Raw genomic sequence first — 25388 nt, forward strand, 5'->3', positions numbered from 1 at the left:
ACATAATCTGGTACATCAAAAGTTGAAAGCCTAGCCTATTGGTAGATTCTACCTCAGCTACAGCGACATTAACGCCTATAGGAAACTGCGGAACGTTTCCTATCCGCTCGCGAATTGGGAGCTTGGTCCTGTTCATCTTGTCTATCTGATGTTGTGTGATGAAAGAAGAAAGTAAGGGTGAGCAGCAAGCCCACCAAAATAATATGTATAATGATTAACAATATATGAGCCTTCTCATAGTACTCATGAAAGTCTTGGTCAAAAGAAATGAACCAAGTTTGATATCTTAATGCGATGAAGTCGCAAAATATTCAGTATATATACAAATATACTTTTCAAAATCTTGGAAGTCCTCTTCCATGCATAATACACACAGAGTTCCAGTGTATAACTGTATAAAAATATCGTTGCAAGGTGATCTCATATATCTAACCTTGTCTCAACGTTTTTCTGAAAATCTTTGTCATGCATAAGATGATCATTTACTAGATATAAGTTTAAAAGATGAAGTTACAAGATACTCCAATATACTTATATCTTTTCCAAATACTACTTGAACTACCACTGTTCAAGTTATAATTAGTTTCAAAAGTTCATCACCTAGATGAGACTACAAGACCAGATTTGAATAGATTAAATCTTTAAAATATCATCAAAATAAAATGAAGTTACGAGATACTTCATTTGATGCAAACATTATTTTGAAAACTTGACCCTGCCAACACTCAACAATCGCCCAACCGTAGCCTTTCTATCGAAGTGCTCTGGGCAGTGTTGCAGAAATATCCAATTGGATGATGAACTCATTACGGGAGTTTGCCGCGCTAGGAAGACCACTTACGATGATCAGTCGTAGTAGTGCAACCCCACCATTTTCTACATGTAGAGGAGAACCTGCCGGATTTACTTGTCAACCGAACACTGAACTCCTAAGAAATGGACCACCTTAGCGGAACTTCCAGGCCATTTGGGCCAATATAATAAGGCTGGGCCGGCGCTACTCGACCACTTACGCCACTCCTAGTTCAGATGAAATCCATGACTCTGAAACGTAAAGCTCGTCCCCACTTTCCCCAAGTAGAACTTGTTGATACGGCTCCATCAAGAAGTCGTATCTAGTTGGAAAGGAAAACTTACCGATATTTCCCAGGCGATGCCTGTTAATGGATTAACTTGTTCCAAGAATTTTACTTCCCGAATGTTGGGTAAGTAATCAAAAAAATTCTTTTATCAAGACAGCAACCTTGTTGCGAATATAAAACACACCACAGAGCCGGATCCCTCAGGTTTTGAGCGAGTATTTAAATCCCCTTTTAAAAAGGAAGATCTTAAATATATAAAAAAATGAGTTTTGGGATCCGCTCTAATTTTTGAAAGTCATTTTAACGACTCGAAAACACTTTAAAGAGTGTTTGGAATAATGTTGATTTAATAAAGTAAATCAGTCTCAATATAAAAGAAATATCTGAATATTATTATTTAAATAATATTCCCATAAAGAATAATTGAGATAGAAGTTGGAAAACTTACACTTGAAATGAATAGTGAATAATCAAAGATATACTTATACGAAAGTAATATCTTTATTTGAATATCAAAAGTAAGTTTGATTGTCAAACATTATTCTTTAATAAAATAAAGAATATTAATAAATAATAAGCGGAGTCATAATACCTCGAATGAATATTATAAACAATATTCATTAAATAAAATAAAGGAGTCATACATCCTCAAATGAATATCCAATTAATAATCATTAAATAATATAAACTGAGTCATAAGCCCTCGAATGAATATTCGAAATAGTATTCATTAATAAAATAAAGTTATCGAATAACCTTATTCGATTAATAGTTTTGAAAACTATAACCATATATATATAAATATATATATATATATATACAAAATCTACTCGGGATCCTCGACTCCCGGTTTTTTTTTGAAAATGTTTTCACCTTTGGATCCCTATACTAAGGGTATATGCAAATTACCGCTATTCTCTAGCATAGGTATTATCAACTGAACCAACAGATATATATGGCAAGAATACGAAACATGCATGCATAGGTACCATATCACATGCTACAATATATCGCAAGAATTGCTAATAACAATCATGCATCTATCACAAGATAATGCATATACATATATACATCACAACAACAGTATAACGGGTAGAAAACTTGCCTGAGCGACTGGGGGTTACAAATGGCTCGGGACGAGTCTGGTAACCTATAAACAACAAGTAAGTTGGAATTAAACCAAAGTCACTTGTAAATCTATACTTTAACCAACTTAGACTCTAACGCTCGTTTTGCGCTTACTAATCTCTTAAGTCACTCGAGTACCCTCGGCTCCACCATTTTTAATAAATTACCCATTACGAGTTTTAAGGCAATTCTTTCGCGAGTACCTTACCAACTGCCTAATCCACTTAACACAATTGTTTCATACTCCAATTAGTCCTTTAAGGTCTTTAACCAAGGTTTCAACGTAAGGCGAGGGGAAATGTTTCGTTTGCGAAACGCCGTTACTTAAAACGGTCGTTTCTCCTAAACCGTACATCGGAATCAAACGAACCACATATCAAAACGAAGCTCGTAACATGTACTATCTAATCATGTCAATGGTCAAAACCTAGCAGGGGGTTCTCGGGTCCTAATGTTATGAACAAAAGCAGTCTAAAGTAAATCGGACATTACGACGGCTATGTTTACGCGATTTCCCAAATTTATAACACTCCAATTCACCACACTTCAACCCCAATTCACAACCCAATCAAAACTCCATCCAAACTACACTACAACAGCCCCAACAAATCAATATTACCAATTCATACTTATTTCTCAATTATGAACTAAGAGTTTACTTAAGTTCATTGACTAATAACCAAGATTTCCAACTCCAAAAATATCACAAAATCAACCAATCTCTAAACACACAATAATCATGCCTCTCACCAACTAAACTACTCATAACAAGCTTTAAACATGATTACACATCCATTACACTAACCCATCTTCTAAACATTAGGAAATCTAAACAACAAATCTTAAGATTAAGATCATGAAGAGTTATACCTTCCTTGAAGCTTTTAATCCATGAAAGGTCCTTGAAATGCCCATGGAAGCCTTAATCTAACCTCCTACAAGCTTGCTCTTTCAAAGAAATCAAGAACACAAAAATTAATTTCAAGAAAGTACTATTCACCATCTTCTTCCTTGATTTATAAAAAAAGATTGGCTTGGAATTAGAAGCTTAAACTTATAGAAAGTATGTAACTATCCATGGGGAAGCTTAGATAAATACCTTGCTAAATAGTAAGTGGTGGAGCTTGGATCTTCATTTTTTAAGAAAAGGGGCCGAGAGCAAGATGAAGAAAAGAAGTGTTTTGTGATTTGTTTTGATTTGCCTTGGTTGCTTTTGTTTTGTTTTTGGTTAATTACCTTTCTAACCTTGACTTTGTGTGGTTTTAAATCAACCACATCTCCTTCCCCTTATGTCATGCTTATGTCATCCTCCTATGTCATCTTCCCACACTTGTCATCTTCTTGTTGGTGTGGTGACATCATCATCACTAACCTCTTTGATTAGCTCTTAATTACTTGGCTAATGACCGCTGATCTGTTATACGGTTCGCTTAACTTTCGTTCTCGTTTATCGTTTGAGGGATCATACCCGGGATCTTATTACTTGGGTTCCCTTAACCTTTCTCAATACATTATATTCCTTTTATGATCCTCTCTTATAATCCTTGAATTTAAATCCTTTTAATCATGTTACCTTACACTCAATTCTTTCCGTATCTAGTGGATTTCCGGGAAAAATCAAAGTGTTCGGAATTGGATTCTGACGATCTTTATATACACTTATATACCATATAGAGTACTAATAAAATCTCAGAATATCCATAACAGAACCCCTACATAGTGTGGCATGAAAAGTTTCCTCATTCAGCAAAAACACTATTCATAAGGGTTTCAAAATTTTCCAAAAATTGGGGTTATTACATTCTTGGCATGTAATGAAAGAGAATTCAAGCTCTCGTAATGGTCATTCCCGCAAGTGGCCTGATTATGATACCTTTAATTCATCAAAGTGTAAAGATAATTCTGGATGGCCATCTTGGGAATGCTTTCAAGAAAATAAAGATATGCAAAATGATGATACCATAGACAGAGAAGCGCATAAAGTTTCAAATAAAACTTTTGATGAACAGAGGTAAGACCTGCACATTCTGTTGGGCTAGTTTGTTGGGTTGATCTTTACATGTCATATTTCAATCACTGCGAAAAAACATCATCGATAGAGGTATTTAGTTTAGAAATTTATTCTTTTGTTGGAAGACGATGTCTAAAAGTACCGATTTCAACAATCTATTCCTTCTATTTTTACAGTTGCATGATGAATAACACCAAAGGGGTCTACAAGTGTTTAGCAAAAAAAAAAGGTCTACGAGTACTGATTTTAACTTCTATTTTTACAGTTACTTGATTGATAAACATCAAAGGGAGTGATGTTACTAGATTTAGGTTATTTCTTTTTTTCAGTTTTATCAACTCAGACACGCGAGTACACACAAACATACAGATACATATATTTAATTAACAAACAGGACACACAATTTTATCTTAAAAGTTTTGCTCATCTTTCCTTGGTAATTTACTGTTCCGGTTTTAGTTTAATCACCATTGCTTCTGATATATGTATTTTAATAAAAAGGGGTCAAAACAAGATCTGGAAGAGGGATAGGAGCAGAAGCAGACAAAGAGAATACAGTAAAAGCCGGAGCAGGAGCCCGTGCAATGGTCTCAGACAAGCATCAGGCATATTATTTGAAAACAGAAGTGTCTCGGAGAAGACATCTCGGCGATGTCGAGATTTTGCTGCTGGAAAATGTTCTAGAGGCTCTCGATGTAAGTTTCTTCATCATGGATATCTCAACAACAGGCACAGAGACCACCCAAGGAATGAGCTCACAGATAAATCACTTGAGGGAAAGTCTTTTAGTGAAGATTCGTGCAGATATTCCCATCACAGGTCTTCTGGTGAAGAATATGACAGACGAAATAAAAGGATAGACTATGATCAGAATGTGGAGCCCTTAGTAATTCAAAATGATATAGGTCATTGCAAGTTTTTTTCCAGTGAAAGATGCTATCAAAATGATTGTAGGTTCTCCCATGATGTTGGCAGGGTCACTACAGGTTTAGATGCTGCAAAGACCAAGAAAGGGGATGATGTTTGTTCCTTGGATAGACCAAAGGCGGAGCTCTCTAGGAGGGGAGAAAACGAGATTAAGTCAGAAAAGTGTTCAGCATGGGACAAATATGCAAGCGAGTTAGAGAAACCAAAGGAAACCACTGGCTGGGGTAAGTGGCCAGGCAAACCTGACAATCATATTTGGAACTCAAGTTCTCATGATTACCCAGGAGGGGAAAAGACAAGATTAAATCAGAAAAGTTTTCAGCATGAAACCAAACTCTCTGGGAGGGGAAAACACGAGATTATGTCAGAAAAGTGTTTAAATCAGAAAAGTTATCAGCATGAAACCAAACTCTTTCGGAGGGGAGAAGACGAGATTAAGTCAGAAAAGTGTTCAGCATGGGACAAATATGCAAGCGAGTTAGAGAAACCAAAGGATACCACTAGCTGGGGTAAGTGGCCAGGCAAACCTGACAATCATATTTGGAACTCAAGTTCTCATGATTATCCAGGAGGGGAAAAGACAAGATTAAATCAGAAAAGTTTTCAGCATGAAACCAAGCTCTCTGGGAGGGGAGAAGACGAGATTAAGTCAGAAAAATGTTCAGCATGGGACAAATTTGCAAGCGAGTTAGAGAAACCAAAAGATACCACTGGCTGGGGTAAGTGGCCAGGCAAATCTGACAATTACATTTGGAACTCAAGTTCTCCTGATTATCCGGGAGGGGAGAAGACAAGATTAAATCATAAAAGTTTTCAGCATGAAACCAAACTCTCTGGGAGGGGAGAAGACGAGATTAAGTCAGAAAAGTGTTCAGCATGGGACAAATTTGCAAGCGAGTTAGAGAAACCAAAAGATACCACAAATCTGACAATTACATTTGGAACTCAAGTTCTCCTGATTATCCCGGAGGGGAGAAGACAAGATTAAATCAGAAAAGTTTTCAGCATGAAACAAAACTCTCTGGGAGGGAAGAAGACGAGATTAAATCAGAAAAATGTTCAGCATGGGACAAATTAGCAGGCATGGCAGAAAAACCAAAGGATAACACTGGCTGGCTTGGCAAACCTGATAAATATATCTGGAACTCAAATTCTCATGATACTCAGAGCAAAAGGTGGGATGGCAGCTCTAAAGGCAACATTTGTTCTCAAAATTTATCATTCCGCAATTCTGTGAGAAAAAGTGGCAAAAGAAATGATTCTGGGTCGAATAAGAAGTTGTCTGAGCGAGATAAGCTTATGGATTTAAATAAGCCAGTTGACGGAGAAAAGCCCACAGGCAGAGGGAAAGACAAGACAGAATCATGGAATGGTTCCACATGGGATAACGGTTGGTCCTTAGATAGAATGAGTGCAAAGCTCTCTGTGTGGGGAGAAAACGTGAAAAAGTCAGAAAATGGTTCAACATGGGACAGAGTTGCAAGTGTGTCAGAAAGACCAAAGGACGCCGCTAGCCGGGAAAATTGGCCAGCCTGGCCTGACAGTTCTAATCTGAACTCAAATTCTCATGGTCCTCAGAGCAGAACGTGGGATGGCAGATCTAGAGGCAGTATCTATCCTCAAGATTTAATAGATGGTAATATAGCTCATAATTTTGTGCAGAAGGACACGACAAAATCACTGAATGGTCCAACTTGGGGAGATGGAGGTTGTCCCTTGGACAGACAGAGAGCCAGTGGAAGGAGTGGCAGAGAAAATGGCAACAAGGATCCTCATGTTTTTACAGATGTTGAAAAGAGTAAAGAAATTATGGCTCATAGTTCTGTGCAGGACATTACAAAGTCATGGAATGGTCCAACTTGGGGTGGTGAAAGTTGTTCCTTAGATGGACCAAAGTCCACTAGAAAGGGTGACAGGGCCACTGGCAACAGGGATCCTCGTATTCGTGTAGATGTCAAAGAGTGTAATGATGGTAATATATCCCATAGTTTTGTGCAGAAGGGTATTCAAAATTCTAGTTCCGAGTGGAACAAGAAGGTTACTGTAAGAGATGCAAACAGGTCGTCTCCTTTGCGGAATGATTTTAATGGCGCAGGCAGTAACACCAATGAAGTATCTGATTCAGTAAAACTAAATGATGGAAAGAAGTCCCTGAATCAGGGGGAAGACAAGAAGAATTCATGGAATCCAAAATGTGATGATTCAGCATGTTTCCTGGATAATACAGAGGCCTCCGGCTGGGGTGGCAGGCATTGTCATGATCCTGTAGATGTAGAGAAGCCAAGCCAGAATAATTTAGTTAAGATGGCTATTAGTGGGCAGGACAAGGTTGTTGGGAAAGATGAATACCGTCCTACTCACATGCTCCATGGTAGAGAAGGTGTAGAGAAAGACACTGGTCATCTTTTGGCCTCCAAAAAGATAATTTACACAAAAGAGAATCAAATTGAGGCCCAAGGTTCAGAACCTGGTGGCTTCATTTTTCCACCACCAAGTATGATGGGATCAAGTCAAATTTCTCATGCACTCTCTCCAAACCCCTTGAATGGATTTAACATAATCTTAGACGAGTCAGTGAAATATAAGTTATCAGCTTTGGTAAATCAGATGCAGAACTGATTTGAGGAAGCTCTTAAGATACTAGAGACGTGGGTATGTCAAAATAGTATAACTGCTGACCAGGCCCTCAGGTTGACTAAACTTCAAGCATACCTATCTGAAAATGGGGTGCATGTTAAATCCAATGAAATTCTCAAAAAGTTAAAAATGGAATATCTGGAGAGTTCTGCTGTGATATTGAAACAACAGGAACCTGTTGGATATACAGAACCAAATCAGAAAACTGTAATGGTGGAAAAATTCAGTGGGAACAATAGAAAAGGCAAGCAATGTGAGAAAGAGGAAGAAACTATTCAATCAGTAGGTGCTGATGAGCGGTGTGAGGCTGGAGAGAGTAAACAAGATGAAAAGTCGATGTGGCTATTTAAAAATGCACTTGTAAAGCTAGTTAAGGAGATCCTGAAGCCCATTTGGAAGGAAGGTCAAATGAAGAAGGAAGTTCACAATACCATCGTCAAAAAGGTAGTTGACAAAGTGATTAGTACTGAAGGTGCCAATATCACAAGTATTCAAGAGCACACAGAGGAATATCTATCTTTCTCAAAGCTCTATATTTCGGCTCTTATAAACGTGAGTATTTTCTTACTTGTTTTAGAAATCTTCTGATGCTAGTGCCGACATTGCAAAATATTGTAAATTTTGATGCAAAACCTGTTTACTAAATATATAGACATTGAGTACCTTTTCTTGCATTAAATATGCTAGGGAAAAGAGACATCTTAACTGAAGTTAGTCTGGGGTACATACTTCTATTGCACGTAGGCATCTGTAGCATGTTACTTTCTATATTGTTGGATATCTTGTGAGTCATGACTCAGCAAAGTTCCAGTACAAATGCAATGAGTATGAAGCCTTCCAAATAAGATCACCTATACATGAGATGAATTAGAGCTACACCCTGATGCACAGTGATAATCTAAAGAAATGTAACCTGCATGCGACTTGTTTCAGGATAACCTCAAGCTTAAACCATTCATCCAGGATCATTTGGTTTTGACCTTTGACACCTATGTTTTAGATGTCATAACTCATTTTTATTAGCGTGGTTTTAGATGTCACAAGATCATGCCGTACTTGCTTAAACTCTTACTATTTTTTTTCAGGATTATGTGGTATACTTCAAAAGACTAGCTGATTCCAGTTGATAATGTTCGGTGACAGGCAAGGATGGTTTTCTTACAGATTCTCAAGAATTGTAACTTTATGAGTTTTACGGTTCAGAGTTGATTGATGTTGGAGTCACTACTTCAATGCCACCTCAGCATGAAGTAGTGCCTCTTCTTCAGTCAGAGTTGATTGATGTTGGAGTCACTACTTCAATGCCACCTCAGCATGAAGTAGTGCCTCTTCTTCAGTCATCAAGGACAGCTTCTCAGCCATCCATTTTTGCCAGCTAGCAACAGGTAGTATAGAGTTAGTTACAGATGCTAGTTAGTTATTTTTTCTTAATATAAAAACAATAGCAGTGTATTCATTTTTGGTGTGTGTGTAATTCTACAATATGAAAGTCAGTTAAATAAAAAAACAGGTTCTTCTCTCTGTTACTAAGGCTTCATCTCCATTAATCAAAAAGTTTCAAGTTCAATATGGTATCGGAGCAGATTTTACAGCGATTACGTATTTGATCTACATTTTTCTATTTGAAGACGTTGATTTCTGGAATCTCTCTACAATCTCTCTGAATTTCAAAGCAATTCTCGATCTCAAATCATGAAATACGAAAGGTGTTATCTCTTCAACTATGAGCTTCATTTCTTGTGCGTTTTCTGCGATTAGATCTGTTAACAGTTTTAGGTCAAATTGATCTTTGATATTGTTTATCGAGTTGCAATTCTGGATAATTGATTTTTTTTTGCGATTGAACTACTTGTATTTCTCTTCGATTCATCATGACTGAGAATAATCGTGTTAAGAGTCCTAATCAAGATCCTTCTAGTGTTTATTTCATTCATCCATTAGACTCGAACTCATCTCAACTTGTTTCGGTAAAATTTAATGGAAATGGATTTAATAATTGGAAGAGATTCATGTTACTGTCGTTATCAGCAAAGAATAAGCTTGCGTTTGTTGATGGATCTATTGATAAACCTGAAGTCACATCTATTGAATTCAAAGCTTGGGAACGCTGCAATGATTTAGTCTGTTCATGGCTCATATTCAATCTCGATGATAACATAGCTAAAAGCGTGTTATTTCTTAAGACTGCTCGCGAAATCTGGAATGATCTCAATGAGAGATTTGGCTATACTTCAATGACTCAAGTATATGCTTTAGAACAACAATTAAATGCGTTAACTCAAGGAGCTGATAAGATTTCTGAGTTTTTTACTAAAATGAAGTCTGTGTGGGATGCTATGAGTGATGCAAATCCTTTGCCTCAATGTACATGCCTGAAATGCACTTGCCATTTGGAACAAAGAGTACATCAGATGCAGGAGACTCAAAGGATGATTCAGTTTATGATGAAGCTAAATAATGATTACTCTGTAGTGAGAGCTAATATTCTGATGCAAGTTCCTATGCCAAATGTTACTAGTGCATACAGATTGTTTGCACAGGAGGAGAGACATAAAGAGATTGCTCAGATCAACAATCAATCTGATTCTCTAGCCTTTTATTCTGACAGCAGAAGATTCAATGGTGGAAAGAATATTAAAGCAGCTGGTGTCAACACTCAAAATGGATTTAACTATCCTAAACCTGCAGGAAATTTTGTGAAGAAACCTAACTCTCAGTACTATTGCACTCATTGCAAAATTGTTGGTCATAGCAATGACAGGTGTTTTAAACTACATGGTTATCCATCAAATTTTAAAGGTTTTAAAGACAGAAAAGTGGTAGCTAATGTTGCTGCACAGAGTGATGATTCAAGTCACACTACTGCTGATCAGAATTGTCCCATAACTGTTAGTCAATACAATCAGTTGATGGGACTTTTGCAGAAACAACAGATTTCTGGTGCTAATAATGATCCAGTTAACCATTCATCTCATGCTCTACTAGCAGGTACCTTCTGTTTATCATCTAGTGCATTTGTGGACTGGATCCCAGACAGTGGTGCCACAGACCATATTTGTTCTAAACTGGAGATGTTTACTAATTACAGAGCATATCACTGTACCAGATGGTAGGAAGATACAGATTTGGCACACTGGAGATATTGTTTTGACTCAGGGCATAGTCTTACATAATGTTCTACATGTTCCAGAATTCAAATTTAATCTCATCTCCATTCAAACTTTGTGCAAAGATTTAAATTGCAGTATAATTTTTGATCATGTTAACTGTTTCATTCAGGACCTTTCATAGAAGTTGCCTCTGAAGCTTCTTGGTAAGCAACAAGGAGGTCTCTACAATGTCAGCATTCCTGAATATCAATCCCATAGTGTATGCTGTTCTACTGTTGATGAAACAAAGTTATGGCATCTACGTTTAGGCCACATTCCATTCTCTCAACTAAAGCTTGTCAATCCTGAATGTGATGGAGTTACTGCTCAAAAGGAAGTCATCTGTCAGATATGTCCAGCTTCAAAGCAATCAAGGCTTTCATTTCCTCACTCTAGTATTAAAACATTGTCTGTGTTTGAATTGCTTCATTTAGATATATGGGGTCCCTATCAAATTAAGACTCCATCTGGTTGTAATCAGTTTTTAACAATAGTGGATGATTTTAGTCGATTCACCTGGGTTCATCTTATTAAACACAAGTCAAATGTTGTTAATATTTTGAAGAATTTTGCTGCTTATGTCACCACACATTTCAAGACAAATATTAAAGCTTTTCATTCTGATAATGCAAAAGAATTTTGTGAAGGAGATTTGCAATTGTTTTGTCAGCAAAATGGAATAGTTCAACAAAGAAGTTGTAGCTATACTCCGCAGCAAAACGGGGTGGTGGAGCGCAAACACCGTCACCTGCTTGAGACAGCTCGTGCTTTATCTTTTCAGTCTCGATTGCCTATGACCTACTGGGGGGAGTGTGTTCTCTGTGCCATATTTCTGGTAAATCGTATGCCCTTAAGAAGTATTAATAATTATACTCCATATTTTAAGCTTTACAACACACCTCCTGATATTAGTGATCTTAAAGTTTTCGGGTGTCTATGTTTCATTTCTATAAATATTGTTCACCGTACCAAATTTGATCAGAGAGCCATACCTGGTGTGTTTATTGGATATCCAGTAAATACAAAAGGGTATAAAGTCCTTGACTTAAACACAAAGAAGATTGTTATTTCTCGTGATGCTGTGTTTCATGAGAAACATTTTCCATACCATTTTCAACCTACAAATGATTCTTTTTCTTCTGACATATATTTGCCTGCCATGACATCTTTTCGAACTGATTCATATGATAATTTCTTTGATTCTCTTGACATTCATGCTAATCATTCTATTTCCCAACCTCCCAATTCTTTTGACAATATTGTTGAGAATTCTCCTGGCTCCAGTACTTTTGATGAGGATTCTACTTTAATTGATCTTAGTGAACTCGATGTTTCTATGCCAATCAGACAGTCCACTAGGATATCTAAGAAACCATCTTACTTAAATGATTTTGTTTGCAATACGTTTGTCCAAGCTGATTCAATCCCACATTGGTGTAATCTTGTTCAGTATGATAGTTTACCTAGACTACAGAAGTGTTTGATAACCAAAATGTGTGATATTCATGAGCCTTCTAGTTATGCCGAAGCCAGTGTTCATCCCCTTTGGGTAGAGGCCATGTCCAAAGAGATTTCAGCTCTAAATACCAACAACACTTGGGAACTAGTTGATCTTCCCAAAGGTAAGAAAGCAATTGGATCCAAATGGGTTTTTAAAGTTAAGCTTAAGTCTGATGGTTCTTTAGAGCGTTGCAAAGCTCGATTGGTTGCCAAAGGTTTTAATCAGCGTTACGGGATTGATTACGAAGAAACATTTTCTCCAGTTGTTAAGATGTCTACTATTCGATGTCTAATTGTTGTTGCTGCTAGTAAACATTGGCCATTATATCAACTAGATGTGAATAACACATTCTTACATGGTGACTTAGTTGAAGAAGTGTTCATGAAGGTCCTTGAGGGTGTTCCAAACCCTGATAACAAAGTTTGTAGACTGCGAAAATCAATTTACGGGCTTAAGCAATCCTCTCGTGAATGGTTTACAAAGCTTTTATTTACTCTTAAAGCTCAAGGCTTTGTCCAGTCCAAAAATGACTATAGTCTGTTTATCAGACATACTGGTAGTTTAATTTGCTTGGCATCCGTCTATGTTGATGATATTATTCTTACAGGAACTGATTCTCAGGGTATTACTCATCTTAAACAGCATCTTAATTCTGAGTTTAGAATTAAGGATCTTGGTGTCTTGAACTATTTTTTGGGAATTAAGGTCAGCTATCTCCCTTCGGGTATTTTTCTTAGCCAAAAGAAGTTTACAAATGAGTTGTTAGCTGAGTGTCCTTTTTCTGTAAACACTAAAGCTTCCATTCCTTTACCTTCGACTCTTAAGCTTTCAGCTTCGGATGGTGATTTATTACCCAATCCAGAGTTATATCGTTCACTTGTGGGGAAGTTGAATTTTTTGACTCACACTAGGCCTGATTTGGCTTATGCTGTCCAATCTCTTAGCCAGTATATGCAACAGCCCAGACAACCCCATTTAGCTGCTCTTAAACATACCCTTTGTTATGTTAATCATACTATTGGCCAAGGGATTTTGTTAAAAGCTGATGCTAATATTACTCTCCAGGCTTTCAGTGACTCAGACTGGGCTGCTTGTGTTGATTCTCGCAAGTCCGTTACTGGTTATATTCTTCTTCTTGGTTCTTCCCCTGTCACGTGGAAATCAAAGAAGCAGACAACCATTTCTCGTTCTTCCTCTGAAGCAGAATATCGAGCCATGGCGTCTGCTGCTTCAGAGGTTACTTGGCTTGTCCGTTTGCTGGCTGATTTTGGTGTTCATAATTTAACACCTGTGACATTGCACTGTGACAATCAATCGGCTATTCATATTGCCAAGAATCCGGTGTTTCATGAACGTACGAAACACATAGAGATTGATTGTCACTTTACTCGTGATAAGGTGCTTGAATGTCTCTTCCAACTGACTTATCTTCCCACTACTTCTCAACTTGCTGAATTGTTCACCAAGTCCTTGCCAGCGCCACAGTTTCAGCTTCTTTTGTCCAAGTTAGGTTTCCATGATCTTCATTCTGGACATCCTAACTTGAGGGGGGGTGTTGGAGTCACTACTTCAATGCCACCTCAGCATGAAGTAGTGCCTCTTCTTCAGTCATCAAGGACAGCTTCTCAGCCATCCATTTTTGCCAGCTAGCAACAGGTAGTATAGAGTTAGTTACAGATGCTAGTTAGTTATTTTTTCTTAATATAAAAACAATAGTAGTGTATTCATTTTTGGTGTGTGTGTAATTCTACAATATGAAAGTCAGTTAAATAAAAAAACAGGTTCTTCTCTCTGTTACTAAGGCTTCATCTCCATTAATCAAAAAGTTTCAAGTTCAATAATTGATAATTGTCGAACTGCATTCTTTAATTTCCCAGACAATTGTTTTGGAAGATTTTAATTAAGCTCTGTTATGTTAGACTAATGTCTATTTCTTTACTGTTTAAGGAATATTGACTATTTGGATAGATTATTAGCGTAGTTTATATTTTATGAAGAGCCTAATAAGGTTTTGAGACTTTATAGTCATATATCTCATTTTATACTTTCTCAATCTCCAAATAAGTATAGTCATACTTGATTTTCTAAGGTTCAAATATTTTCGTGTTTCGTTTAACTAAGGGCAAACACATATCCGATACGTTTAGCTAGTATACTTAAGGATAAACACATATCTATAACCATCGTTTCGTATACGTTCGGTGAATAAAAATACATAAATATATATATAGTATTATTTTTTGGATATAATTCTGCATGGATTTCAACTAGGTTTGAATGGATGAATTACAACACTCTATCATGTTTATCGATATCATCCATTTTCGTTTTGCCCTATTCGTCTTTACTGCATTTTGGACACCAACGACCAAAAAGTATTTGACACTTTTATCGATGATCAAAATCGAAGAGTGGCGGTGCATGAATCAAACCAACCGGTGAATCAGGATATGTAGCATAAAGGGTCGTATATCTTGGTTTGTGGTAATTCAAATAAATATTTAGTTTGGAGAATGATCTTCAAGGGAAATATTGAGTTTGAGGTATCAAAAGGAGTGCAAAATGAGAAATACAAGGGGCTTACGACAATGAATCAATGAACGGAGTTTTTTACGGTAAGTCCCATGTGAAGAAGGCCATATGAATATGATGAGGTATTGGATCATTGTTTATCGTTGCCTCGCTTACTATACTTATGTTTATGGATCATTACTTACCCAGGACACACATATTTGTGCACACACAAGCCGAGGGTCTTTTGTGAGGAAACAACCTATTCTTTGAAATGAGGTAAGGTGCGTATGATATACCCTCTCAGGCACTGCCCTAGGCGGTATTATTGGGTACGGTTGATTATATGAGCTGAGTTCAGTTGAGTTCAGTGGAGACCAACTTTACTTGGAGTCCTGTAGACCTGTATTTTAATCCTGCAGTTGAAAATAAATCTATCTTAAACAAAAATTTGAAATAAACTGACTATCAAAATCAATCTACAATAAGCAATTCTGCACTCATTTAAAAAAATATATTGAGGACAAATTATGGATTACACTTGTAGATATATTAATTCTTTTTCTTTGAATTATTAAAATACAAGACACTTTAAATTCTTATAATGCAGAATATTAAACTGATCATCCAAATTATTTTTAATTCTTTTTCTTTGAATTATTAAAATACAACACACATTAAATTCTTATAATGCAGAACATTAAACTGATCATCCAAATTATTCTTAACTGTATCAACGAGGTGATAGAGCACTAGTAGTAGTGACATGATATCATGATATTAATTGATTGTGTTGGATATTCTTTTATACTAGTACACAGGTAGAACGAAATAAAAAAACTTATATTTTTTTAAGTTGAATAAAGTAGAAAAACATACTACTTGTTAAGTATACAAAATTTATTTAATTATATCATCATTTTATTTAAAAGTACCTAACTAAAAAAAAATAAATATTGCATGACACATGAAATTGTCATCATAATTATTATTCATTTTTTACTACTTATATCATCTTTGTAATTTCTAATTTCTTTTTAAGATTGATTTAAACTACATAAAATGAATTTGCATAAACTATATTTATAAAGGTGTGCAAGATCACTAAAAATCATTTAAAAAATATCTGCATAGGATTAAAAAGAATTGAAATTACTTTTACATTGCAATATATAATTTTTTAAAAAGATTAAAAACTAAAAGACAATAACAATCTAAGCATCATAAAAATATAAAATGGAATCTCTAAAATATTATCAACTTACGTTTACCCGATAATATTTGGAGACCCTGTACACCTACATAACTTCCTTTAGATTTTGTAACATTGTTAGATTTTGTAAGATTGTGGAGTACTGAATGCGAGACAGGATTAATATTACTTATAAACCTAAGTCAAAAATGTAATGTAATATGTATATAAATATTATGTTAAAAATATTTTAGAAAAACAGAAGTGCTGAACTTTATAAATAGAGTGTAGTAGTTTAAATTATAAATTGTAGTACATTTAAATCCAAATAAAAAAAATAATGTAACATGATTAAAATCTTACGTGAAAATTTTATAATTAAAAAATAGAGTGCAAAACATATCGTACAACTTTATAAATATAGTGTAGTACTTCAAATTATAAAATTTAGTACTTTTAAACCTAAAAAAATATATAATGTAACATGCAGAATAAAATATTATGTTAAAAAATATATTAAAAAAATAATGTGCAAAACATATCGTAGAACTTTATAAATAGAATGTAGTACTTAAAATATAAAATATAATACTTTTAAACATAAATAAAAATTATAATACAACTTGCAGAATAAAATATTATGTAAAACAAATATATTAAAAAATGAAAGACAGAACATATTGCAGAATTTTATAATAGTGTGTAGTACTTAACATTATAAAATGTAGTACTTTAAATCTAAATAAAAAATATAATGCAACTTGCAGAATAAAATATTATGTGAAAAACTATTAAAAAATATAGTACAAAACAAATCGTAGAACTTTATAAATATAGTCTAGTACTTAAAATTATAACATGTAGTACTTTTAAGCCTAAATAAAAAATATAATTCAACTTGCAGAATAAAATATAATGTGAATTTAAAAAAATAGAGTGGAGAACATATTGTAGATTTCTTATAAATTAAGTGTAGTACTTTAAAATCTAAATAAAAAATATAATTTAAAATAAACAAATAATATGTGAAAATTATATTCAAAAATAGAGTTATAATGCATAACTTAGCCTAATAAAATTTATAACCTAATATATTTGATGTAGATTAAATGACAAAAAAAAGTTTTTATGCATAAATAAAAAGTTTTTATAGATAAAAAAAATTATATTGAGTAAAGAAAAATAAACTACTTTATGTATGTAATGTAATTCAGTTTTAGGTTTTATTTTATACATCCCTAATGTAAAGTAATACTGTTAGTTTTAGGTTTTTATACACTGTAATGTAATATGGGAAGTCTGCAAATAAAACACGGACTCCACTAAACTTTTGTCATATATATATATATATATGAGAAAAGTTCTATGGAGATTACATTTTTATGTGAGACCTCGGAGATCATCTATTTTCTATAATCAAAACATTATGAAATATATTATTTTGTGAAGTATGTTATTCGAATATCACTAATTCATTAAAAATGTTGAAGATCAAATAAGTTTAATAAGTATAGTGTGTATTTTCTGTAATTTGAATAAATGTTCTGCAAACTAAACATGTTTCGTAGAATAAAATATTTTGTAATGTTCTACATGCATGATATTTAAGATTTTGAATAAAATAATGATCTTTGTAGAACAAATTCGTAAAATAATACATTCTGCAATATTTTTATGCAAGATTTTATTTGCAGAACATAAGTGGTCTCCAAGGTCTCCAACAAAAATGTGGTACTCTATATGAATGCATACATATAATGGTATATTTTTAAATATATTTTTATAAATATATAAGAATTATATGTGTATATATATTATACACATATAATATTACAATATATATATATATATATATAAATGAATATATAAACATCTTATATATATTTAAATATTTACTAATAGATTTATTTGTTTTGTGTACTTTCGTATCGTGTCGTTTACCGAAAGATAATTTAACGACCCGCACTTCCGGACTATTAATTCTAAATCGAAACTAATACAAAATACACTTTTAATCCAAAAGTCTATTACAAAGATTACGATTACAAAAGCGCAGCTAAAAGCGGAAGCCCAAAGGTCAATTTACTCCCATTCTAAGTCCTCAAACACCAATGCTATCCAACTCGAAATCTTAGACGAAACCTGAAATTGTAAGTAATGAGCGGCGAAGCCCAGCAAGAAAACAATCGATCCAACTAGTTGGCCAAGTAACATGTACACATTTAACAAAATACGACAAGCTATATGATATACGAAACACACAATTTCGATAATTTTTTTTATTCTTATTGTTATATTCTTATTCGATACATACGATACACATAACACATAAACAACAATAATTCAAAATCAATAACTCATGCCACGACCATTACAACCCGGTGATAACGGTCCTAAATTTTCTGAAAACTGTCATTACAATCCGGTGACTGCGGTCCTAAGTTCTTATTCGATACTTTCACAAACCATAACACAAATCAAAGATCTAAAATTATCGTTAAGACCCCACACATATACAATAAACATATACTATAAAACATAATACTTTCAAATATATCATCACTTATCCATGTTTTGATAATCAAATATACACGTATCACATAATTTAGAAAACTCTAGCAAAACCGATTGAAAATGTTAGTCCCTTAACAATATGACAAGAATTACAGAAGAGGGGTTGAATGGAATTCTTGAAACTTTTTTTTGAGATAAAAAAATGTTCTAACTCGAATACATGAATAAGTGTGTATTGATTAGCACAATGCAGAATAGTTATTTAAATGAATCAAAATATAAGTAATTAAGAACAAAAGTCTTTAAAAACTATCTGGTGGATTTGAATGATTCCACCAGAGATATATATTATATATCGAGAGAACCCTGTGTGCAAAATGCTCACAGCTGCTTACAACAATTGAACAACTAAGAATACAGAGAAATGCTAAGAATTCTGCTTACAAATGTTTCTCTGCTTGTATCTTAGATTCGATGGTTTCTTAGTTGCTACTTCTTGGTTTATATATCACCAAGATTACAAAGTAATGAGACATGATAATAAAACAAAACTATCTAGTCTATTACAATGCTACTTCATTACTCTATTCCAGCATATTTGAATATCTTCATAATAGCATGGAAATAGCAATGCTTCTTTATTCTCGAAAACCCAGTTGAATAGGCTACCACATTCCATTTGCATCCACTCGACGCATGTGACTGTGTTGTCACTGTCAACATATATTTGAATTCTTTATCCGTCGGGTTCATGATAATCCGTCAAGTTATTGAACATCCGTCGGGTTGTCTTGTTGATCATCCGTCGACTTCATTGTAGTTTATCCGTCGGGTAGCAATCTGGTACTTGACTTCATTTCATTTATGCAGAATTACAAGAAATCATCTATGTACAATTAATCAACCTATTCTGCATATATAGTTAAAGTCAACATGACTTGAATACTACTTACAGAATCTATACAATGGTGTATGCAGAAATGTGCTACAGACTTATTGTTACATGAGCTACTCACTCGATGGATAATAAGTCATCATCCGTCGGGACTATAATGAGTCATCCGCCGGGACTATAAATCTTATCCGTCGAGTGCTACATAATTTCACTAAGTAAAATCTACCAAGGTGTTTTGTTCATAAAATTATCAAGTACACAACATATACACAACAATCTCCCCCAATTTATGTCTACTGGAATTGTAGCCATAAATTAAGAGATACTTGATGATAACAAAACACCCCAAAAATACAACTTTAAAAAGAAAGTAGATATTACTGAAAACTGCTTCAAATAAAAAAATATACAAAGTTTTGCTCACAGTCATTTTCAAGATGCTCCTCTAGCCTGAGCAGATTTATCTAGTTCCTTGAAGGTCTGGATCTCTTTCCAAGCTTTCTGTTGTTTTCTTCAATCTGATTTTGGAGCTTCATGTGGAATTCCAGTTCATCAGATTCTGAGAGATTTAGCTTTCCTTGCATTTTCAAAAGAGTCTCATTGCTGAAGATGCTCAATTGGTCTTCTAATATGAAAAATCTTCTCACACCTTTGTCATCCATGAACTCCATCAGCCAGTAGGGCCTTAGATGCACTCTTCTCCCTGTGTAAGGGATAATTAGAGTCTTTGGAAGTGCATCTTTAGCTCTAACACTCCTTAGCTCTTCAATCTTCTTCAGAACCAATCTTCTTGCAGTAATATTGAACCCAAAATTCTTCTTGAAGGATGAATAAACTTTAATCAGTACAGCTTGGCTTTCTTGAAGGATCCTATGAAGTGGCCACTGAATCTCCTTTCCTCCTTTGTACTTGAACACTAACCTTTCAGGTAGGTTTTTGTATGCATCAATTCCTCTCACTTCATCTAGTTCATCTAGATAGAGGTTCAGATCAGAAAATTCTTTGATGTCACACAAGTACATGTAATCTTCCCTATTGACTTTGGGCTGAGCTTTGACTATAGATTTGGATTTGAGAGGTGACAGCTTCACTTTCTTGACTGCTCTTGACTTTGTTCTTCTTGGCTTGCTAAGGATTGGTATATTGAAGTCAGGAATTGGTATGTTCTCCCATTCTATTGGCTCATCCTTGGGCACAATAGGTTCACCATGAATATTCCTGTAGGGATCCACCACCCTGATATCTTCAAAAACCACAAAGGGCTTTGATGCTTGAGTTGTAGATGGTGTGGATTCCTTAGGAAATTGATCTTCCAATTCTTTGTCAACAATATCCAGTTTCCTTTTAGTTGTTTTAGCCAATTCCTTGATTTTTGGAGATTTCTTCTGTTGTTCAACTTGCTTCTTTGATTCACTAATTTCAGATGGCTGAACAGGAATTTGTTGTGATGAATTTACAGCATGTAGCTTGGCCAAGATAACAATTCTCTCTTTCTTTTGTTTAGCCTTTTTAGCATCCAGAGCAGCTTGCTTCTTTTCCTGCTTCAATCTAGCCTTTTCTTCTCTCTTTACTTGAGCAAATTGAGGATGTCCAACCACCACACAATTTTTTTCCCATTCTTGAAAATTTTGGCAATTCTTCTTTTTGAAGCTGAATCAACTGGATCTTTGTAAAAAACAATTGATCTTGACAGAAGCTTCTTTTCATCAGGCTTGGGTGTCTCATACACAGTATCCAAAGGGTTCTTCAATAATGATTTTGAGTAGCTTACCCTTGGTTTCAGAATTGTTTCAGCCTTTGGAGATTTGATGCAGGAAGGCTGTCCTCTTTCCAGATAGTTCATGCTCATCTCATTGACACTAATTTGCTTGACTTGAGAGTGATGGATGGCTAAATTAACTGGCTCCTTGACAAGTTCAAACTTCTTCTGTATTTCCTCATCAATCTTCTCCCAGTTGACTAAACTCAACTTCTCTTTATCAGCTGCTCTTATGTTGGCTACTGCTGTATTGATCAGATCTATACTATCTGTAACTAATGGCTTTGAGATAGTAATTGAAGGCATAATTACTTTACTGATTTGAATTTGAAGCCTCTCTCGCTCACTTGGTCTCCCCCCCTCACTTGGTCCTTTCTCCCCCTTTTTGTTATCATCAAGTGGAGGTGAGGAGGGGGTTTGAGCAGCCACCAGTTTTTGTAGTAAATTTGTCTGTTGGGCTTGATGAAGATGAATGGCTGTTAAAGATGCTTCCATGGCTGACATTTTTGTATCCAAGGCATCTATCTTGGTTGCAAGATCAGAATTTTTCCTCAATTGTCTTTTGATGTCAAACATTGTAGCTTCTGGAAGCTTAGAATCTATCTTGTCTGACATGACCTTCTTCATCTCCTCAATATCACCCTTCATGGTGTTTACATCCCTAGCATGCTGGAAGCCCTGGATTTATTGAAGTTGCTGGCATTAGTAGTTGTTTGAAAAACAGTATTTGTCTGATTGATTAGCTGGATCAGGGTTGTCTTGAAGTAATGCTCATCACAGTGCTTTGAGAATGCCCATGATGGCACATCTGATCTTGAAATTGAGCCTACTTCTCCCCCTATGTCCATTGCTTCATCTTCACTATCCCCACTCCCATCTCCAAAGAAATCAGCTGAACCACCAGTCTCATAGTCCACATCACCAGCTGTAGAAGGTAAAGCTGTGATGGCATCCTTAGCTCTCATCATAGACTGTGTGGTATGCACCAAATTCAGCATCCTTTCTATATTGTCATTGCCCTGTTCAGCTAGAAGTTGATAAGCTGGAACAGGGTGAGTAAATGCATCAGCATCAAGGAAAGTGGAATCTATAACAGCTTTAGGATGCTGAGATAGTCCTTCCCTGTCTGCATCCTGGACATTCATTGACTCACTAACAATGACATCCATCCTTATGGCTCCAGTACCTGCATTTCTCTCGTTTTCTCTCTTTTGTTGCATCAGGGTCTCACCCTGGCTCCCCACCCTCACACCCTCACCTTCACCTACTAAGGTGGGACTCCTCTCACTCTCTTTTGCCAATCCTGAAGAAATGGATTGCATAGTTTCACTCATTTCCTCTCCTTTTTCCTGGGAGCAACCCAGACTCTCACTCAAAACACTCTTCTCTCTTAATCCTAAGAGTGATTGTACAACCACTAAATCTTCTGCACTTGAAATAAGTGAAGTTTGAAGCTGTGCAGAGATACTCGACGAATGAGTGATATCCATCGAATGAGTGATTTTGCTATCCGACGGATAACTGCTGTCAAGCTTATCCGTCGAGATACAATCACTACTCGACGGATGAGCAATATCCGTCGAGAGAGTAGAAATGAATGAGTTGAGAATAGAAACTATTGTTGACTCTGTGCTGATTGAAGATATTTTGGGCACAGATGATACAACAGTTCTTGAAAGAATTGGCAAGTGAGCCAACAAATCATCTAAAAGATGATGCTCACTTGCACTAGATTTTGGCTTCCCCAACAGAGTTAAAGAAGGGGAATCAGAAATTGATGTGTGTATCATATCCACATCCAGAGAATTTGTTGGTGAGTTTGGTGTTTGAGGTGCTTCTATAACTAGAGATTTTGGCTGTGACTCCACATTTATTGGAGCCACATCAAACTGAATTTCTGAAGGTGCAATGACTGTGTCTGTTGCACCAGTTTGCACTGTGTGTGTACCCTGTGCATCCCCAAGGGTTTTAGACTTCTTCTTTCTGGCATAAGTCTGGGGTGAGCTTGTGTCCCTAACCCTCTTGGCCTGTGCTCTTGGTTGAGAGATTTGTTCAATAACTACATCCTTTTGGGAGGATGCAGCTAGAAATGAGCTTTTGTCCTTTTTAAGCACTGCAGTTTGTTGGGAAACTGCAGTGTGGCTAGGCTGGGATCCACTCAACTCTTCAACCTTATTCTTGGGGTTTCTTTTATGTTCACCCCTTCCCTCACCTAACTTACCCTCCTTCACACTCCCCTCTTTGGCTTTAGTGGATTTTGCAACTGGCATCTTTTGAGAGATACCAGATGGGGCTTTCTTTGATTTGAATTTTGAAATAATTATAGGTTTGGTAGCTTGGGTAGACAACTGTTTGGTCATTGACACAGTTGCCATAGCCACACTAGAACTCAAAGAAATTGTTGAGGTTGAAATAATTGGAGATGCTCTAGCACCGAGAAACCCAACAAGTTAAGACCGAGAAACCCACTACTCAGATACCCTGACCCATGGAAATGGGTCAAAATAAAGACCAATGCACCTTTATTTTATAAAATGACATGTCAAATAAGATGGAAGTCTTTAGTTAATGTTATTTATTTAAACACATGAGTCAACTTCAATAAAAAAAATATATTATCTAAAATCTTGTATACAATTCTGTGTATTTAACATATTTCTAGAATGAAATCCACGATGGTGAGAGGTTCCTCACCGGAAAAGCAAAATAAGTATAAAAATAAATGGAAGGAATTTTAATCAATTTGAACTACAGCCGGCAATTTGATATACGACATAATAAAATGGCACGCTATAAATGAATACGTGTTCTTCAGAGTACATGACACGATGGAACATAATATCTAAATAGGTACAGATATGTGTTTATCTGTAAAATCCGTAATTTTTTATTTATTTATTAGAAATTGGATATAAATATTTTTAGATAAATATTAATTTCAAATATTCCGGAAATTTTTGTAAAAGTCATTTGAGTTGAGAAAAGATTTGTTATTTGTGAAAATAAGTGTAAGAATAATTTAGAAAATCAAAATCTTTTTAGTTTAAGTAATTGCGTGTGTCAAATATTTTATTTTTGAAATTTATTTGGAGAGATTATATTATTTCCTAGTTAGAATTAGGTTTTGTGTGTTTATATAACGACCCCCTTTAGACAATAATATGACTCGTACAGGGGCTTGTCGCGTTGCAGGGAGGTACGATTTAGTCCGCTGTTTGATAGCTTTGTTGTGCATGCTTTTTCCTGTTAGTTTTAATATGTATGTGCCAATCCATGTCCTTGAATATGCCCATGAATATGAGTTATATCCATATGCGTGAACAACCAATTTTTTTTATTTAGATTGTGTGCCTGCCAACAATCTGATTATGCATGTATAAATAAATGATTATTAACCTCTTTAGCTAGCCTTGCATGTGAAATCTTAAAAGGGGGATTTTGATTAATTGTGGGTTATAAGAATGAACTTGTTCCTGTTATGATCTTTGTTGCAAGTATTAATTTGTGCTTCCTGATAAGTCATATTTATATTAATAAATTAGTAAAATCAAGTTATTTGTTTTTTGTGTTAAATTTGTTAAATATTAAAAAAAAGATTTTTTTTGAAACAAGATCGTGATATAATAGATTATGTTTTGGTCGGAGGCTATATTTAGTTGATTTTTTTGTTTAAGTTATATAAATGCGTGTATGCCTCATATTAGTTGATTAATTATTTATTAGAAATTGATAGATAAAGTAAATAGATGCTGTAATTGGAAGCAGAGGTAATCACATGGAGAGTGTACTTGAAATCAGACCAGTTTGCATGAGATGGGCTTTTAAGGCCCATTTATCTTTGTTTTTAATATTTGTTTATGCAGAGTCGTGATTGGTTAATTTGATTTAATATTATTAAATAATTCTTATTGGATTATATGATGCTTGTAATTTGATTTTGATTTCGAGATATGTCTAGTGTTTCTGTGATCTGCATGGATGTTTACTTTGTTTACTTGGGCTGTATAGAGTTTGTTTTATATAGAATAGATAATTAATTATTTTCTGCTTATTAAATTTTAGGATTTATTCGTATTATTACT

General features: G+C 35.0%; 2 protein-coding genes across 2 annotated transcripts; both read left to right on the forward strand.

Moving 5' to 3' along the window:
- The first annotated feature begins 4016 nt into the window (after positions 1-4016).
- Positions 4017-6136, forward strand: LOC141714214 (uncharacterized). Its single transcript, XM_074517745.1, has 2 exons — positions 4017-4221; positions 4723-6136. Exons 1-2 carry the CDS (start codon positions 4025-4027, stop codon positions 6134-6136), a joined length of 1611 nt encoding a protein of 536 aa, XP_074373846.1. The 5' UTR covers positions 4017-4024.
- Positions 6075-11491, forward strand: LOC141712280 (uncharacterized). The gene is made up of 3 exons (XM_074515153.1): positions 6075-8337; positions 8871-9170; positions 11065-11491. Exon 1 carries the CDS (start codon positions 6232-6234, stop codon positions 7765-7767), a length of 1536 nt encoding a protein of 511 aa, XP_074371254.1. The 5' UTR covers positions 6075-6231; the 3' UTR covers positions 7768-8337; positions 8871-9170; positions 11065-11491.
- The last annotated feature ends 13897 nt before the right edge of the window (positions 11492-25388 follow it).

This window comes from Apium graveolens, chromosome 3 (assembly GCF_009905375.1).
Source record: "Apium graveolens cultivar Ventura chromosome 3, ASM990537v1, whole genome shotgun sequence".
NCBI classification, from domain to species: Eukaryota; Viridiplantae; Streptophyta; class Magnoliopsida; order Apiales; family Apiaceae; genus Apium; species Apium graveolens.